This window comes from Ammospiza nelsoni, chromosome 5, assembly GCF_027579445.1.
Source record: "Ammospiza nelsoni isolate bAmmNel1 chromosome 5, bAmmNel1.pri, whole genome shotgun sequence".
Taxonomy (NCBI): domain Eukaryota; kingdom Metazoa; phylum Chordata; class Aves; order Passeriformes; family Passerellidae; genus Ammospiza; species Ammospiza nelsoni.
In genome coordinates this window covers 22,215,827-22,235,846 of record NC_080637.1, presented here as the reverse complement: position 1 = coordinate 22,235,846, position 20,020 = coordinate 22,215,827, and the positions used below count along the sequence as shown (strand labels likewise).

Genomic DNA, 20,020 nt, shown 5'->3' with positions numbered 1-20,020 from the left:
TACACTGCTCAATTAATAGTAAACTAGCAACCAAACAGTATTTTCTGTTCTGGCAATAGTGTACAGTTAAAGACAGCATGTAATATTTGATGTTTTGATATACTGCACCTCGGGCAGGTAAAGCAGTGTGGTTCAGAGGGGAAAAAAGTGTTTTCCCCAGCTTATATAAATATACTCCACAGCATCAGTGAGTATATTTCACAGATGCTGTCTGAGAAAGCATTAAAGACAAGATGAGTTGATTTGGTATTTCTGCCTCTCAATCACCACTTACACAGTTCAGATACACAAAATGCTTGAGAATAAAAGCTGCAAAGGGCTTAGAAATGCAAGGCAGCCCAGCCAGACAATTCCCCCATAGAGTCCCTGAAGAGAGGGTGGCAATCAACTGATCCTTCAAACTTTCCTCCTGTCAGCTCCCCTGTAGAAATAAGCCCTAATAATTAGTCTTCCACAGGCACTTCAAATGGGGTATTTGCCAACAGAGTTAGCACATTTGTCAAACTGTGCAGGTGACAGAAAAAAAAGAATCTGAGGTCATGCATTCAGAAAACAAAAAATAAAATTGTCCCATCCAATAATAATAACTACTCAAATTTCAAAGGCAAATATGGGTAAAATAGGCATTGAAAACAAGGAAAAAAAAGCAGGCAAAAGAAGAGAGTAATAAATTTTTCATCACAGTAGACCATGAGAGGTTTGCAGACTGTCCAAATGTGTTCACTTCATTACACAGCTGTTTACCAACACGTGGTTTTCCCAGCACACTGCCTGGCCAAGCCACACTGATCAATGCTGAGCTGGTGGGCCAGAAGAAGAATTTAAGATCAAAACAGAACTCTGATGGGTTGTCATTTCTGAAGTGGTGATGATTACTAGGAGGTTTTGCTTCTCTCATCACCCTTCAGTACTTCTTCGGTCATGGCTGATTCAATTGCCCATGGGGACCAACTTTCCTACTGCAGGCAAAACCAACTTCTTCCCCAAACAGCTGGTTCTCACAGGGGTAGAAAGATCTATTTGTGAATAACCTTGCCTCAACATGTAGACAGGTCTGTAGGCTACCCTATTATGGGTTTTGACAGGATTTACCAGAACTCTCTATACTCATTTGACTGAAAATAAAAACTATACACAGCTTAGAGCATGATGACAAGGTGCTATGGGGAAAAATAATGAAATAAACTTGACTTTAAATTACTTTCTGTAACACTACAAAAAGAAGTGAATTTTGTAAAGTAAGCAATGAAGGTAGAATTGGAAGACATGTTCCTAGAAAGATCTTCAGCAGAATTTTGACCAGATGAACAAGTTTTATAGCTATGTTTTTTTCTCTGAAATGTGTCTAGAGTTTCTGAAAACCATGGGTTTGGATGTATTCTCCTTGCTACCTTAGCAGTGCAGAAAGCATCATCTAATGAAGCATGTTCAGAGGCCAAGAGACAATTTTTCTTTCCCAAAACATGCTTTGCCAATAAAAAGTAGATATATACCACCAGCTCAAAAGCAAGGAGATACAGGGCTTGAGACAGAAGAAAGACAAACATTGGGAATAAAACTGCAGTCCAGAGAATGAAGTCTATCCCCACAACCAGTATTTCCTGACAGTGTTATGTAGTATCATTATAAATCTCTCCTTTACAGATAAGGCCCAAGAAAGAAGAAAGAATGAATGCACAAAATTCAGATGAAAATGAATGACTGACTACTGCTCCTACTTTTGAGAATTAGCTAGAAGTCAATGCTTTTGATCTACTCATGATTTAGTAGCTGGATGGGAGAGAAGGAATGGAAGGAAAATAGGTCATCAAGTATTCAGGAAGTAAACTCAGTTATGAATTCTACATGGCCAGATCAATTACTTCTAATACTATCACCTATGAAAGCAAGACTTGAATTATCAGCTCTGATGCACTAAGCTTCTCATACATTAAAAATCTTTTTTAGCCTGGGAGTAGCCTAGCTACTTCTCCCTTAGTCTTAGATTTCTGTGTGGCTACTTGATTACTAGAGGAAATTTTAAAATGTTGAGAAAGAAAAACACAGGAAAACCAGAAAACACTTTTTTTTTCTTCTTCTTTTTTTTTTTTTTTTTTTTTTTTTGTGAGTTAATTGTAGCACTTTGCTGTCCCTTCCTTCCCCAGGAACTTTAACTCTGATTCACCTCCCAGATACAGAACCTGCCTTTGGTTCTGTACACTCACTGAGTACAACTGGGTGGGTACATATGGGTGTACAACTGATTGGTATGGACAGCAGTTACCAGGGTCATCATCTAATCACTCAGTACATATATACTCATATATATAATATATGTTCACACACACCCCTTTCCCTTGATGGAAGACAGTGACAAGTGAATTTTTTTCACTAAATCTCAATCTGGTGGTTTGAGATTCGGTTTGGCTGGGCTAGGAGAACAGAAGAAAGAGGAATGGGCTTAGTTAACGATTGTCTTCTCATTGTTGGGACTAGAAACAAGGAGGTGTAAAGAGGCAGAAGAAAAATTGGTGATATATGTTTGAGAGGACTCATCAAAAAGTGGTAGTACAAAAAAGTGACAGTCTCTTTAAACCAGGGACAGACAAAATTTGCTTTATAAAATAACAATATGTAATGATGCATCAATATTTCTCTGAAAGGTGGAAAATACACGACTAAATGTTCACAAATACCTATTCAAAATATGTTACTAAATACATACTAGCCCTTCTCTGTAGAGCTAACTCCATCTTCAACAGGATATGCTACCTCACCTCGAAAAACACCACCATGCTTCTGTTCCACAACTCTAATATTTGATTATTCCCCATTCTCTATCAAAAATCTACCAGCAACCAAAGTAAGGTAGGATATAATAGCAGGTCATCAACTAACTCTGAACAGTTAAAAAAAGAATATTTCTATCACATATGCATCCTAGAGACTAAGGAAAAAACCAAAGAGACATATTATAAAAGTATGTGATGCAGCAAACCCTGGGCTAAATTATGTTGAATTTATCATTAAAAGCAAGATAGAGGAATTGATGGACTCCGGCAAATTATGCTAGTTCTTGTTTTTTCTTAAAGTTTGATTTTCTTTTTTAGATAACCTTATCTATCACAATACAGCAGAGCTAATTTTCCTTAGCAAGAAGAAAGAAGGAAGAAGAAAGGACAACAGAGGAGTGAAACACTGCCTGTATTCAAAATCCTTTAATTAGTATAACAGAGTCATTAAGTATGGTGGTTTAAAGATATCATACAGTATATTTTAATTTGATACTAAAGCAAGAACATAAGAAGCCAGCCATACTGTAACCCATTTCCTTACTTATATTACAACGCAGTTCAAGATACTTGATATATGAATTCCATCTCATTCCCTTACTGGAAAACATGTTCCACATTAAAAAGGAAGCAAATTGCATTCCTCAATATTTGCTCAGCAATATGCCAAATGAACTGGCAGAAAGAACAAATTACTTCTGCTCTTAAGCAGGGTGGATACTATTATTAGGCTCTTGAAAGACTGCTGGTGCAAAAGCACTACAAGGAGTTCACAAGCTGAAATGACACAGCATCACAGCTCTCATTCCAAACTGTACCTTGGATAACCCACGATGGACAGGGCATGCTGCAGCCAACAGCTCCAGTGACACAACACAGGGAAGGAACCTCAGGCCAGCTCGCAGTGGACAGCCAGCCACATGCTGTCACGCAAGTCACAAGTGAAGCAAGAGAGCAAGAGATCAAGTCCATATCCTATCTTAGCAGATAGAAAATTAATTCAGGATAAAATAATATCTTATTTTATCCCAGAGAATATGAGTCACATAATGGGTAAAGTTGGAAGGGGCAAGAGTGGGTCATGTGGTTCAAGCTCGCTGTTTAAGCAGGGTCATCCCAGAGCACATGGCACAGGATTGCATCCAGATGGTTCTTGAACATCTCCAGTCAGGGAGACTCCACAGCCTCTCTGGGCAATCTGTTCCTGTGTGCAATCACCCGCTCAGTAAAGAAGTTCTTCCTCATACTCCAGTAAAGAAGTTCTTTCTCATATTCAGATGCAACTTCTGTGCATCAGTTTCTGCCTGCTGTCTCATCTTACTACTTTGCACCATGAAGAAGAGCATCCTCTTGACATCCTCCCTTCATTGACAAGGTCCCCTCTCAGTCATCCCTTCTCCAGACCCCCTGTGACACCTCCCAAAGTGTCTTCCTTCAGGACATGGTTTAGGGCAGGTGGTTGTGCTCTCATTCCCAAGGCTGACATGAGGCCACGGGGCAGTGCAGAGAACAGAAGTCAGACATGAAAGAGCGCTCCTTCAGACATCTCTCAGCAATCCCAAACTATCAAAGCAGGTTCTCTGAACTCGCAAAACTCATGACCAGTTCCATTACCCTACATGCAATAATTTACTGGGTAATACATACAAAATTGTCAAATGAGAGGAAGGATGGTTATGTGCATTTCATTAGGCCTACAAAGAAGTGCAACTCCTCAGGAGACTTATTTTTTGTGTTATGCCTTATTTAAATACACTATTTCCTGACCAGGAAAAGACAAGTCATCCTTGTTCTGCAGCTGAATTCCTAAATATGACAAAAGTAGCTTTGTACATACAGCAATTAAAGCAAAATCTAGAGTTCACTTAAGAATAGTAATTAGTAAGAGCAATATTTAATTGTAGGTATCAAATCAATTTTGTCAATCAGTCTGTTCATTGCTCATAATTAAATCCACAACAGTTTTATTTCTGCATTTGCTGCACACCAGTAATCTCTTTTCATACATTTTATTAATAAAACTAATTAATACAGTAGTTATTTTTAAAACAGTTCCTATACTTAGTGACTTAGATCAGTGAGAACTTCTAAATGCTCAGTATCTTCTGCAATTGATGGCCACAAGCTGCAACTTGGAAGCTGATTAGCAAACTTTAATCAAGAGAAGGGCAATGGAGCAGTACAGCAGGTCACACAGACAGGTTGTGAGATCTCACCCCCGGAGGCTTCTGAGCCTCCTGCTTAAACCTAGGTTGATATCAACACTACATGAAGTCTGCTTTGGCTTTGTCCAGTGGGAAGTCACACTTAGAGGGATCCAGATATCTCTTAAAAATATAGTTTCTATGATGATTCCATGTTTGGCTAGGGAATTTCCAGTGGGTTGAAAATTATTATTTCAGATGTTTTGGCTTTCTGTTTACAAAATATCTCTATTCAGGCTCTAGAGTTTAAGTACCTAACACTTAATAAAAACAAAATAATCTTCCGGAAACAATCTTATTACTACTATGTTGCCACATTAACTTGTCTGAGAATTCACTAAACACAATTACCTACAAAAGGCATACTTCAGTTATGCCACAACATTCAGAACTGGATTTTACAAACCCTTAGACATATGGAAGTATAAAAATCATAAAAGCCACGTAGAATTAAATAATTTTTGTGTCCTATCACTGTCCTTCTAGAAAGTGATGTAAAACGGGGTTTTTGTTTGTTTCTTTTGTTTTGGATTAGCTTGTTTATATAACTGAAAGCAAAAACACAATTTTTAGACCAAGCATTTCAAGAACGGACATTTCCAGTTGTTATCTGGAAATGTAATGCCTTAATCCAAAACTTTAGGTATTCTACTTATTCAACAGCTCAAAATAAGAGAGAATAAGCATATATACCTACGCACACCTGCCAGTTCTCAAAAGCTTGTCTTTCACGTATAAGACACAGAGAACAACTTAGGTCACCCTTCATTAGCAGGTCATTATCACCACAAGCACGCATGTTGATCGCTTCTGCGTACAGAGAGAACAGTCAGTAATACATGAAACAAAATAGTTTTCTCGTTCACCTGTGTTTCATGGCTTAATTTGCTCGGGTTGGGTACAGACGGTCAGAACGCGAGCGGCAGGAGGCACCTCTGGAAGGTTTAATTCCACCCATCAGGCACGGCCGAGAAGCAGGAATAAATCCTCAGCGCAGCCCGGCCCCAGCGCGCCCGCTCCCCGCGCTCCTGTGCCCTTCGCACGGCGACTTCGAGCGCAACTCTACAAACTTACACGACTTCAGCCCCGCTGACGGACGGGTTTCTGAGCAGAGGGCGTGTGCGGGGCAGGGCGCGCTGACGCCCAGCCCTGCAGCAGCCGCTCCCCGCGCCGTGCCGGCCGGAGCCGCGGCCCCGCGCACCTGTTGCGGGCCGGAGCGGCGCGGCGGCGGCACCGGCGGGCGGGACGGACGGCGCGGGACGGCCCGCGGGGAACGAGCGCACACGGCGGGGCAGGGGAGCGGGGAGGCGGGGGCTCACCTTCTGCTGCCGGCGGGCCATGTCCGTGGGCTGCTTGGCGTTGAAGGGGTGCGCGATGCACCTCGCGATGAACACGTAGAGCTGCAGCCGGAGCCGCTTCTCCCGCTCCTCTCGCTGCAGGCGCTCCTGCTCATCCCGGCCCTCGCTCAGCACCGAAGGGCTGGGGCTGGCTGCCCGTGCCGCCCCGGCCTCCCTGCCCCGCGAGTCCCGGGGCGGCTGCGGCAGCGAGCGCGGCGAGCCGCCGCCCGCCGCCACCAGCACGTCCCGCCGCTCCTCTTCCAGCAGCTCATCGGACTCCTCCTCGCTGGAGGAAGGGTCCAGCATCGCTCTCGGCGGGCGCGCCCCGCGGCCGGGCACGGAGCGAGGCGGGGAGCGACGCGCACCTTTCCGGACACGTCGAGTTTACACACGGACTGTTTCCGACCCGCGGCGGCCGCCGGGCGGGAGCGGCGGGGCGGGGAGCAGAGGCGGGGTTTGGGAAGGGGGTCGAGCCTGGGTTGCCGTGGGAATTGCTCCGAGCGGCTCCCGGCGGAGGCAGGGGCGGGACCGGGGCCGGGCTAACATCTCCGCCCGCCCCGGCGAGCGCAGCGACCCGCCAGGGTCCGGGACGGGGTTGGGCAGGCTCCTGTAACACCGCAGCTGCCAAAGCAGCCCAGTGCACGGCTCGGCACGGCTCGGTTCGGCTCGGCACGGCTCGGTTCGGCTGCTCTGCTCCCAGCGACAAGCGGCAGGGAGCCCTCAGCAGCGCTGCTCCGCTCGGGCCCTGCCTTGCCCCGCGTCCCGGGCAGCGCGGGAAGCGCGGCCGCCGCTCGCCAGCCGGCTCGGACACACGGCGGGACTCCGTGCTGGACGGACAGAGCGGACGCTGTGCTCGCCGTCGACCCCGAGCCTCGCTGGCACCCTCTGCCAAGTGTTGGTGGGGGAATGAGAGGCATCTCAAATGGCCCCAGAATAGGACGCCACCGAAACCGTGCATGTCTGAGGTGGCGGGTGGGCTGATGCCGAAGTGTACATTGCTCTCGCAGGTTGCTTCTGTTTACGGCTTGCAGCCACATATAGGTGGTTCACATCTGTCTGAAATAATTTTTTTTAGACTATCTAGATGCAGATAGGTGCATAGTCTCAGTGGTTGTTGTCACAGTTAAGGCTGTGAAAAACATACAAAAGCCTACCACTAGCACTTGCTAAAATTAAACAAAAAAGGCTTCACCATGTAAGAGCCAAATTTCTGGAGTCTGATCAGGGCCTCCTGGGAAGGCAGGCTGGAGGAGGGAAGGGACATCAGATTTTGTGTGGATCAGGTCCTTCTCTCACTCCCTGCATACCCACAGGACCTGGTACCAGGGAAGACAAGGGAACTACTGAGCAAGGAAGTATTAGGGGCCAGGAGGACAAAGGCTGGACTGGCACACAGAAAGGCCATGCAGCTCTAAAATGATGGCAGCTGGGGCTGTGTCCACACTGCTCTAGGCCTTGCTCATTAGCAGTGGCAAGTTTTCAAAGCCCTGTATGAAAACTCAAAAAACTCAGGCAGCCAACCTGATTCTCACTGTATGAACAGAGCAGAGCTGGGTTTAGAATGGTGAAAGGCTCTAGTCCATTATCAATATTTTGAAGTGCCTGGTACTGCAAATTTAGGAAAGGATCTTTAAAGATGTCAGTTATCTCCCTAGTGAGGCAGCACTCAGAAGGTGGAATTCCTCCTGCTGTGAGCAGCAGATATTAGCTAGATGGCAGCATTAAGCATTAAGAGTCTGGGTTCTTCTGCCTCTGCCTGGTACCAGGGGAATGAGGGGAATACTGAGGGAGAGTTGTGCTAACAAACATTCTGGCTTTCTTCACACTTTGGGTGCAAAATGTAGCAGTGAAACAGAAATAGGTAAGCTATTTTTATGGGTGGCTTCTATCCTTAACATTAACTAATAGTAGTAAGCAAAGTCTGTGAAATGCAGAAAGGTAGTCAGGGGAAAACATACATGTCAACCTATTGAACATCTCTGGTCAAATTTCCTCAGTGCAGTAATTGGTAAAACCAGTTTTTGTGGGACCACCATCATCAATCACATGCCAGTGTTTGTGTCTCCATAGCAAGTAGTGCTAGTCCCATAGTAGATATGGGGTAGTTTCATAAAAAATATGGTTACTGTAAATGACTTTTTCACTATGAGGAATAGAATTTCCACTCAGATTTGTGGATGCCTTTTGCAAAAAGTTGTTCTCATTCTACTAGCAAATAAAAATAAAGAAGCACTACAAAAATCTTTCCACTAAAGATATGAAAAGCATGTGAATTCTGTGAAACTTTAAAGCAGTCACCTCCCGAACAATTTTAGATGTAATGGCTCAATCCAGCAGTGTCATCTCTGAACTACTGCTGCATTAAGGGCAGGATAATCATCATACATAAGATTGCACGACTCTTCTTTTTAGAAAAGATTATGGTCGCTCCACTGGCTGCCTGAACCCTAATGGAGGGGAGATGTCTCTCTTACTTTCTCTCACACTTTCTATCAGAACCAGAATTGTTAAGATGGCCAGGAACTTTCTTAGCTCATCTAGTCCAACAGCGGAGTAGGGTCACCTCAAGCAGATTTCCCAGGACTAGGTACAATCAAGTTTTGAACGTCTGCAAGGATAAGACTCCACAATCTCTCTGGGCAATTCATGTCCATGTTTGACACTCTCACAATAAAAAAAGCCTTGTCCTTTGTCTAAACAGAATTAATTTCCTGTATTTCATTTTGTGCCCATTACTTATCCTTCTAGGGCATAACTGAGAAGCATCTGGCTCTCTGTTCTTTATTCCCCTCCATCAGGTACTTATAAATTGATAAGATTCCCATGAGCCTCCTCTTTTCCAGTTTGAACTATCCCAGCTTTCTCAGCCTCTCCACACAGGTCCCACGCTCCAAATCACTGATCACCTTCCTGACCTTTTTCTTGCTTCAGCATGTCCACATTCCTCTTGTATCATGGAGACCGGCACTCTGGGTGTGGCTTCTGCAGTGCTGAGGAGAGCAGAAAGATCTGCTGGTGGCACTATTCTAATGCAGCCCAGGATGCTGTTGGCCTTCATTGCTGCAAGGGTGCATTGCTGGCTCATGTTCAGCATGGTCTCCAGCAAAACTTAAATCTTTCTGAAAAGCTGCTTTCAGAAGCCAGCTCCTAGCCTGCACTGATGCATGGAAGTTTTCATTTTTTAGGTGCAGGACTTCACAATTCCCTTTGTTGAGCTTCTTGAGATTCCTGTTTGTTATTTTCTCCAGCTGGCTGAGTCACACAACACCCACACAATCATGTGTTGTATCAACTACTCCTCCCAAGTTCATAGTGTCTGCTCAGTGTCAGAGGGTGTGCTCTGTCCCATCGTCCAGGTCACAACCAGAGATGTTAAATGGCATTGCTCACAGTATCAATCCCTGGGTACAGCACTACTGATGGGCTGTCAGGTGATCTTTGTGTCAGTGATCACAGACCTTTAGGCCAGCAGCTTAGTGTTCCCACCTCGCCAGCCTGCCCTTCATCAGTTTGTCTGTGAGACTGCTGTGGGAGAGAGGCAGCGTTGAAAGCCTGGTTGAAGTCAAGATAAACAACACCCACTGCTCTCTGCTCATCCACCAAGTGAGTTGCTCAGTCATGAAAGCCTATCAGGCTGCTCAAGCATAATCTCTCCTCCACAGACCCATGCTGGCTATCCCATCAGTTTTCTGCTTTGAATATGTTTGGAAACAGTTTCCGTAGTTATTTGCTCCATCATTTTCCCAGGAATTAAAGTGAGGCTGACTGGTTTGTAGTTCTTTTATTCTTTATTCTTTTCTTCTACTCTTTACTGAAGATAGGAGTGCTATTTGCTTTCTTCCACTACTTAAAACACACGTCTTCCCTAGAGCTACAAGCAAAGGACCTCTAGCAAGTCAGCAAAAGTCACATGCATTGCTTTCAGGCTTCAGCTTTTTTCCCTATATCTCCTTTTTGGAGAAAAAGATGAATTTTAGAAACAATTTAGATTTTGTTTTCCATCAGACCAGGCTCAAAATAGAATGTTCTCAGCTTGAAATTTGGTACCTTGGTAAAATGAATTGACAATAACTATCAGCATATCTAACAGCTTAGGATGAGCACCCTTACCTTCTGCAGCTACTTGTATCACAACCTTTTATTTGATCTTGTGTATTTCCATTTTGTAAAGCTACTCAGATGTTTCTGCAGAGCACAAAAGCTACCTTTCTGGAGCCCTTTTTGTACTTCCCTGATAATGCCACCATCAAACAATGGTGGTATCAGTCTTATAGGAATCAGTCAGAACTTGTTCCTGCATTCCTCAGATGCTTGTGTTCAAATGCTCAGCCAGTTAAGTGCACAAATGTCAATGCATAATATTCATATTCAAATACTTACAAGCTTAAAAAATCCAACCACAACAATGAAAAGTCAATCATTCATTCCCTTTAAGAAAATGTAACTAAACTCATTTTATTTATATTTACTCTTCAATTTGTCCAACCTCAGCACAGATTTATATACAATTGCACTCATTTGACTGCATTTTTTTCTGCCTAGGTATTATATTCTGCCTTACTTAGTTTGTAGAATATATTTGCCTAAACAAAATGGTGTTAAGAACTGGACTCTTCTTTTTTATATGGCAATGAAATGAGGATATTGTTGTTAAAGTTTGCTTTTTAGGGGATAAAAGAAACTATTAAATAGCTAGTGGTGAAAAGATCAGTTTTGAGCTGATTTAAAATTTTTTTTCCCCAAGATAAAAAAATTGTACCTATGTTTTCAAATCCTTCATTTGAGAAAATATGTGGCTAAAATTAAGACATATAAGAACATATTTATGCTCAGTAGAAGATTTCCTAGTAGAGAATGAGTGTCTTGAAATTGACCTGTAACTGTCTTTTGGTTATAACATTCATTATTATTTTGAGGCTCAGTAATTTTGAGGCTTCATGCATAGCACTGTCATTTTAGACACTTGTACTATTTTTCTCTAATGTTTTAGATTATGAAACCATGTGACTAAGCATGAATCTCACCTTATGTTATTTGTAAGCAGGTCATAGCCAAAGCCAAACATGACAGTGATGTTTCCAGGGTGCTTTGTAATTGGTTTTTCATGAGACTATACCATACTAGGCAGCACTTAATGGTGGGTGAAGTACTGCTTCACCCTTACCCACTGTGACCTCCTTTGTTTGTACACCATGAATTTTTGGAGAAAAATTGGAAAGCATGACAGAATACTTCCTCAAAAGTATAAAACCTAAATGTAAAGTGGAAAAACATATTTTAATGATATTTAGGGGATTTTTTTTTTAATAATAAAATGTTTGAGTATGTATTGTTTTTGTGGTCTTGCTTACTGCTTCTGAAGGCATTTGTTGACACTATTGTCCATTTGTATGTATGACCTTTCACCTAGGCAAAAACACATAATAAAGATGCTCTAGGGGCCTATGGTATTGTTAATGTGTATTTACAATCTGCTTGGAAGAATATAAGTTTGAAAGTTCAAAAGAGCTAGCATTCTTTTTCTGATGATTTCCTGATGATCTGTGTACAATAGATCTTCAGAAAAACTAATTTATCAGCATTTGTGTACTACTACCACTGCAGTGCTCACCTCTATGGTATGAGAAGTTTGTGCCTAGCTAATACATTTTCCAGTCCCCCAGCTTTTCCATAGAAGATTAATTTAATCCTTTCTGAAAAGTTTGCAGGAGGTGGCTAAAATTTCTGCCAGTTTAATTTCTGAAAAATAATATAAATTCATTTCATTTCAGGAATGCATTTCTCCCGGAGGCGTGTCAGATGGTACCTCTCTATTCATTTCAGGTGTTCTGTGCAGATTCAAGTATTTGAATGGGAATTTGTAAAAAGAAATCACTAGACATTGTGGTGATGACCACACATAAAATGGGTAGTAGTAATAACTGACTTGCAAAGAACAGAACTTTTCACCTTGTGTGGACAAAATAGAGCTTCCCTTGAAAACCAGGCTTGCCACCAATTTACTTCATAGTGGATCTCAATATAGCACAATACAGGTTGTGGGACTCTGCATAAATGTTTAGACAGCTTCTTTCTGTCTTTCTCTCTGCCTGAAATGATGGGATTCATTTCTTTGGTCCTCTCAACCAGACAAGCAAGTGGCAGAGCATTCCCAGGCTTAGAAGATGGAGAGGTTGCACTCTTGCAGCCAGCATCACACTGTTCCTCTGCTTCAAAGTCCTCTTTGTTCATCACAACTTGCATTTGCAGGCAATGTGTAATATACTCTTCTTCTCCTATGTAAACACCTTTGTTCCACTGATGTATACAGAATTGCAAGTTTGGGACAGCATTCCTCCCAAACAATTACATTTTATCTGACTCCCTATGAGTAATCATTAAACAAAATGGCTTTTATGTCCTGATAGCTCTTTTTGGCAAGCCAGAACTTGATGCCAGTGTTCATGAGTTAGATAAGTCTCAGACAAGAGCATAGAGAGGATCAAAGAGCATCCACATGTTTGATTCCTGACTAGCCTTCCTAGCCCTTAAGAGAAATTCCCATTGTCTTTTCAGATCTCAGAATCACAGAATATGCTGAGTTGGATGGGACACACAAGGATCATCCAGCTCCTGGACCTGCACAGCAGCACTCTCAAGAGTCACACCAAGTGCCTGAGAGCATTGTTCAAAGGTTTCCTGACCTCTGTCAGGCTGATGCTGTGACCACTTCCCTGGGGAACCCATCCCAGTGTCCAACAACCTTCCATGTGAAAAATCTTTTTGTACTATCTAACCCAAAACTCCACAGTTGAGTCCTCAGGGGCAGCTGACCAGTGTAAGTGATGGCAAGAGCTGATTCATATAAAGAGATAAACCTAGGTTTGATCCAATCATTTCCACACTTAGGTCCCAGTTTTGTAGCTCATGTTTAGTTTGTGTATATGTATGTAAAGATACAGAAATATATGAGAAAATGCTAATCATATGCCCTGCTCTGACATTTTGGATGCACTGCATTACTCACAAGCTGTACAGCAGCTTTGTAAAGAGTAGGTTATCACTAAGAGGACATATTAAAATTTGTGTCACATCATGACTTAGTACTAAAAGCTATTCTATAAAATGGAGATTTTTTAATTAATTTGTTTCAGGGTAGCTTTGTGTCTAAAAGGTAGTGTTCTCTACACCTTAAGCTTAAATACTTAAGGCAATTTGATTTTCACATGTGAGGTTGAAAAAAATGACACAAATATCTCCTTTAAAAACCTAAAGAAATATCCAAATACTTTTTTTAAAGAAATGCTCCTGTCCACAAGAAACCTCTCTACCTCACAACCTGTCTTTATTGGCAAGGATGTTAGGACCATGTACACCACAGAGTCTATTGTCCTGTGGCTTAATAATGCCAGTGAAATTCTTTAAATTAGTCTTGGTATAGGTTAATAAACTTCTGAATTAGCAACATCAAGGAAGGTTCACATAATGCATTATGGCTATGCCATAATTCATTAATACTTTCATGTGGCTGTTATCATTAACACACAGCTAGCATGACCAGGGACTGTTACTATCTTCTAAAATACCTGGTTTCTTAGCAAGCCCAGATGACACAGGATTCACTGTTGTGAGTGGTGTGGAGTCTTTCCAGTGATACAGTGGAATCCTTTATAGGACATGCTGCACATGATGCTGCCAGACACAGCTAGTGAGTTCCATGGAATCCTGTTCCATAGAATCCTCTGGAATCTCCAGAGGAGTGTGCTTGCTTAAGCCCCATTCAGTTCTAAGAGAAATAATAGAAAGTAGACTTGGAAAGGAACCTAAGAATTTACTGGGGTTGTATTTCTGCTCCAAAATAAGATCTGCTACACCTGAGTAATGCTTGTGTAACCTTTTCTTAGTATCTTCTAGTATTTAATCTTCCTAGGCAAATAGTTCCAACATGGAACTTTTTCAATTCAGAGAGCTTGTCTTAATGTTACCCCAAGCCTCCCATTTTCAGAACTTGTGCCATGCAGCCTAGCCTGTGTTATTGATTTTCCAAGGATCCCAACCTCTGTCCCTCCTCACCCTGCACTGTGTTTGCTCAATTCCTGGGCATACTGGAGGACAAAAACACTTTGGCTCCACTCCCTTTCCTATTGGAGCTATTCTGCTCAGTCAAGACAAGGGTGGACCTTAAGAACTCTCCCTGTGTAGGAGGAAAAGACCCCGAGAGGAACCTGTCAGGTGCAAAGTGGGCTCATCTGAGAAAATACAACACGGTGTCCCTCTTTATGCTGAAGGGAGCAGGTGCTGTCAAAGGGGTCATGACCTGGCTCTCCACTTGATACCTGGGCAAGGAGAAGGAAACATAGGGTGGATTTTCAGGGAGGCAAGTCATCCAGGCCCCATTCCCTTTCCAGGAAGCACTGCAGGGCATGATCCTGCACTTTTGGGCCTGGGCAGAGGAAACCAAGTACCTCATTTTTCTCTTCCCTTCAGCACTGCCTTCGAACTTGGTCCCAGTCCTGCAAAGGGGACAACAGAAACAAGAGGGGGCAATGACTGGGAGATACTGTTAGCAAAAGCAGGAGCCGGAGTTTTCAGCCTCTTGCCAGTAATGAGCTCAGAGCCACTAAAATCTACACCATTTCCATGAGCAATTTAAACATATTAGTTTCACCTGTCTGCAGCAAACATGGAAAACTGTTTATTACTTCCCTATTTACAAAAGGGTTTTTTTTTAATAAAAGGAATTTTCTTCCTCCTGCTCAGCTTTCTGTGGGCTAAATGATCCCTTGTTCTTCCTGCAAGGCAATGGATACATTCAAAGTACACTTTCCCGAAATTGGCACTTCAGAGGTAAGCCTGTTTTACCACATCATGCTGAACAGATAGAATTTATGAGTTTACATATGACTGTCCCTTTAATATTTCCAATGGCAGAGCTGCCTCATTTTCCTAACACTGTGAACTGAGCAGCCCCCAATGTCATTCTGTTAGAAATGTGGCCCCACTCCAGCCAAAGCAGGGCTTCAGTGCAGTGATATTGCCAGGGAGAGCAGTTCTGTGATTGTGAAAGGAGGAAGGGAGAGGGATAACAGGGATGCAGAAGGGGCTCAGCCTTTCTAATTCCTTCTACTCTCACTATGCAAGTCTGCAGTTTTGCATATCATCTACTTAAAAATATTTTGAGGGTATTATTAGTTTGAGGGTATTGTTATCCTGTTGATTTTGTTTCCTGAGTGAGCTCAGGTCCCTGGCAGTGCTCATAATTAATCAAAATTGTCCAAAAATGCAGTTTGCTTGGACTCTTACCAGGAACTGGGCCTATAATTGAATATCATGATGGGTGACTGCCTGCATTGTTCAGGAGAATTATTTCTTGTTTGTTCTGAACTCTGGAATTCAGTCTCAGTCTAGTTACTTAAAATGAATTCGTCTTCCTTTAAGGTGGGTATCAGAATTCAGGTGGACTGACAATGTTCTTTCCATATCTTCCATTCCATTTGTTATGGAAATGACCTGTCATTTAACAGGGCCCTATTCTGCACTGCCCTGACCGATGAGTTAAGAATCATCCTTCTGGAAAAGAAAATAGATTAACTTTAAACAATCATGCCCTAATGTTTAGAACAGTCAGAGTCAATGTTTGTTTTGTCAGATTGTGGATAATGAAATAAATGGTACAGAGGATCATTAACTCAGTGATTCATGTAAAAAAAACACTTCTAGATGGCAAAGCAAGATTAACTGTTTCATCAAACCATTCTAAAATGATGATGAGACTGTATGGAAATTTCTTCAAGAGTTTGAAACTGTATCAAGGGAACCTTGTGATCTGACCACATCTTTCCACTGCATCTTGATCCAAACCCTTAGGAAGTGATGGATGTGGTCATTTTCTGTCTGATGATGGAGAGTGTTCAAATGCATTGTCAGACCTCTCACAGCACATGATCAAAACAAAAAAAATCCCTCTTCTCAGGGTTGAAATCTGCATTTTGAGTACTCAGAGAGTCATAGTCTCTCAGATGGCTATGTATGAGTTTGAATTTGATATATCTCCCAGAAGAAATCCTTGCAAACAACTTATATACTTTATTGCACAGAAAAATGTTGCAGAGAATGCAGATAGAGGCAGCTGTACCAAGCATGCCCAAGGGCTATGCTCTGGAAAGGACAAAAATCTTGTCACTGTGATTATGCCTCTTGGAAAAGTCTTCTGATCACACCAGTTGTCCATGTTTTGAATGTTAATCTTGACAAGTTAGGACTCAATTCAAAGTCCACTGCTGACAGAAATAGCCCCTTTTTTCTCTCCAGTGAACTTTAGCTGTTTGTTTTCCAAAGGCTCCTAAATTCTGCCCTGCCTTTGAACTTAAAGGAAGTTGCTCATTGGATATGCCAGAATAAAATTGTTTTTAATCCAGGGATAAGAGAAGTCTTGTTAGTGTCTGGATTTATTCTTTAGAAGACCTTCTTATGACCTTTCTGAAGGGGAATATCTTTAGACCTAGCAAGCTGGAAACATTTGTTAATCACTTTTTTTTTTTAATTACTATTCTGTGGCTAGACTTGGATAAAATATTTCTTTATTTTGAAACAGCAAAATAATTTCAGCCAATAAGTGGAAGTAACAGGGCACTCTTTTCTCTCCATCACCATTTGAAAATTTTCTGCTTTCTCATGTTCTCAGCCTCTTTGTCCTCTAACAGAATGCCTTGGGTTAGCTGAAGGTGTCATTTCAATATATAGTTGCTTTAGTACAGTTTCAGTTCAATTTTAATACAGTTCAGTTCATTCCTCTCACAGGTGACCTTATGATCCTTTTTCCAGGAATTTTTTGGTTAAAACATGAAGTTGCATTGTTCATGTAATTTGCAACAATCTTAACAGCATCTTTAAATTAATGTAGTTAGTATACTGAGAATTCAGCTTTCATATTCCCCCAGCCCCTCCCAAAACCCCCTGTCCTTCTGCCTGTGGAGGGAAGTTGAAGTGGTTGTGCTCTAATGCCTTCTCATAGTTAAAAAGAGTGCAATGTGGGTGGGGCTTTGCCCAGATCTGGTGACTCCAAAGGCAAAATTACCATTTGGGACCCTGGACTCCCAAGAACTTGAGCTTGGTGCTGCTGCCTTTGGCTGTATGCATCTTTTAATAATGTCACATTGGCTCTTCAGCCTTATCACCTTCTGTCATATCGTGACTCTTTCAGAGAGGCTGTCATAAAATCATTAAAAAATCAAGACAGGTAAGACTTTGATTTGATTTGAATGAAGCCCTGATATGATTTTTCTGAAACTACCAAATTTCTGCCTGGCAGTAAGCTGAAAGGAGTGCTGGAAATCTTTGCCAGATAAGTAATTCCTGCATTAGCTTCTAAAGTAGGAACATATTTATAGAATCATAGAGTTGGAAGGGACCTGTCAGGATCATCAAGTCCAGCTCCTGGCCCTACACAGGACACCCCATGAGCAATACTAATATTTATTTTTTTCAACTTTTCATGTATCTAATAGATATTTTAAGTAATTTTACTAAGTACATTTTACTAAAATACATTTTTTAAAATTAATTCTGTTATTCTTTTGTTTAATCCAATTTTTTTCACAAAAAATTATTTGCAGACTGTAGAGTCCTAGATGAAAACATGTGCTTCAATACAAGTTTATTGAAACATATTTGTCCCCACAATAGATATAGAAGTAGAAAGTGATACTTTCTTTGCACAGAATCTGTTTAAATATTTGTACTAAGCTAATTCCAAAGGCAAACAACAAATACAAATATAATTTCTATTTTCTGGCCTGCATTTTGCAGTCACTTTTTTGGAATACAACCTTTGGGGAATTGTTGCTGAATAATGGCATGAGATTAGTGTTAAAGAGAAAGTTAACAAAATGAATGGCAGAAGTTATGCCAAATTCACCTACCACTCGTTGCTACTGAGTTTTACAACAGGGTTTTTGATCTCCAGCAGCACCTGCCTGATATTTTGATTACAAAGATCATACAGGTGAAGATGTGATCATGCTGCTTCAATGTGAGGCCTCAAGACTGTTTGTTATCAGGATATTGCACTGCCCGTCCCTTGGTTTCTAGAGGAGTTTAAGACATTTATTGTAAATCAGGAAACTGTAAAAGGCCTTGGATAGGACAGTGTGGGAGACAGCAGCAACACAATCTTAATGACCTAAGGCAAAGAAAACCTTTCTCCTTCACCCCTCAGTGGTGATACTTCAGGGAGGTTGCAAACATACAATCTGATGGGATTTTGGAAACCTCCGCTTCCTTAAGAAACAAAATCTCAGACCTAAGTTATTACAGAAATCAATTAATGTTTCAAAGCCCCTAGGACTTCACTGTATACACAACTATATTGTTGCAGGGTACCTAGAATTTTAGACTATATTTTAGATAACAATCATGTAATTTAAAATATTTCTGTTCAATACCCACACACCTATACATCCATCAATCCTACAGACATTTTTTCCACCATTCAGGAAGATGCTTCATTTTACCTGCAAATTTAACACTAGTCCAGCAAGTACCTACAAAACTTTAAGACTGTTGAGTTTGATGAGACTAAAACCTGTATTTATGATTAAACACATACTTACACAGGCTCCCAAAAAGGTGGAGTTTTATTGAAGGTTGTTCTTTTTTAAGTGATAATATGTTTTTTTCTTATAATCAGATCTGAATTAGTCAAGAGAATCAGGGTTTGTGTAGTCAGTCACTGCTAATGAGTCGAAGCATTCAATGGTTCAATGCTTAATTGAATACTTTAAAAACCAAAGCAATAAACTCAGCTAATGCTTTTCTTGCTAAGTGACAAATGGCAAAAATACATTTAATTAGTTTAATTTTTTTTTTTTTGCAATGCTGATGAAAGGAAAAAAAATTAAGGTCTGGCTTTTACTTTCACAAAAGATTCTATTTGACATTTATGACTAAGAATGCATGAAATGACAGTGAACATTTACACCTCCTTTAATTAAATGATCTCTTAAATAGTGGGCTGTTAAATTGGAAAACAGAATTGCTGGTTCTTGCTATTTGAATGTGCTTTGGTTTTGTTCTCTTGGGTTTTTTCTTGGAGTTTCTGAAATGATCAAAATAGGAATAAATTTAAACTTTCATGGAAAGAAAACTTACTGAGATAGTCATTATTATTTAAAATTGAGGTAAAAAATCTTGAAAATTTGATCCTACTTCTTATGAACAGCCCTGAAACAAAGAGACAAATTAAATGGCATTTAAATGTATTCATTATTAACATGCTTAAGAAATTACCAGCAAGTATTTTGATATCTCTTACATGAAATTTTAATACTTGTTGAAATCTGTGATACTACAGTAATGGGAATACTTGGCATCCTCAGCACAGACGTGGTAGTTGAAAGGAAGGTTTGAGAAAGTGTGTCAGAACAATATCCTTTCTGATTTCCAGAGGTCATTCTGGCTTTTCCCACATACAAAATGTGCAGCAATGGATAGTTCTGCCCTGCTACATTTTGTTTGCAAAGAAATATTTCTGCCAGCAGATAACCAGCTGCACTCATTAATCTATAAAGAAATATCCATAAGATGGTGCTGTATCTTAAATCTGACCAGAGTAATTTGCATTGAAAAGTAAAAATTATGCTGCAATTGTAGCTTAGAGCTCTTGTTGTAAGCTGTGTTGGTAACAATTTCTTTGGCAAACATATTGCAAATGTTAGTTTCCAGTCACTCC

The 20,020-nt window shown here is 41.2% G+C and overlaps 1 protein-coding gene across 4 annotated transcripts in view; it reads right to left on the bottom strand.

Annotated features, from left to right (window-relative positions):
* The window catches only part of CADPS2 (calcium dependent secretion activator 2), a 285,443-nt gene extending 278,772 nt beyond the window's left edge, over positions 1-6,671 (bottom strand). For all 4 annotated transcript variants that reach the window (XM_059471758.1, XM_059471759.1, XM_059471760.1 and 1 more), the window contains exon 1: positions 6,295-6,671. In XM_059471758.1, coding sequence (XP_059327741.1) covers positions 6,295-6,618 — 324 coding nt within the window. In that variant the 5' untranslated portion in view covers positions 6,619-6,671. The remainder of the gene's footprint in view (positions 1-6,294) is intronic.
* Between the last annotated feature and the right edge of the window lie 13,349 nt (positions 6,672-20,020).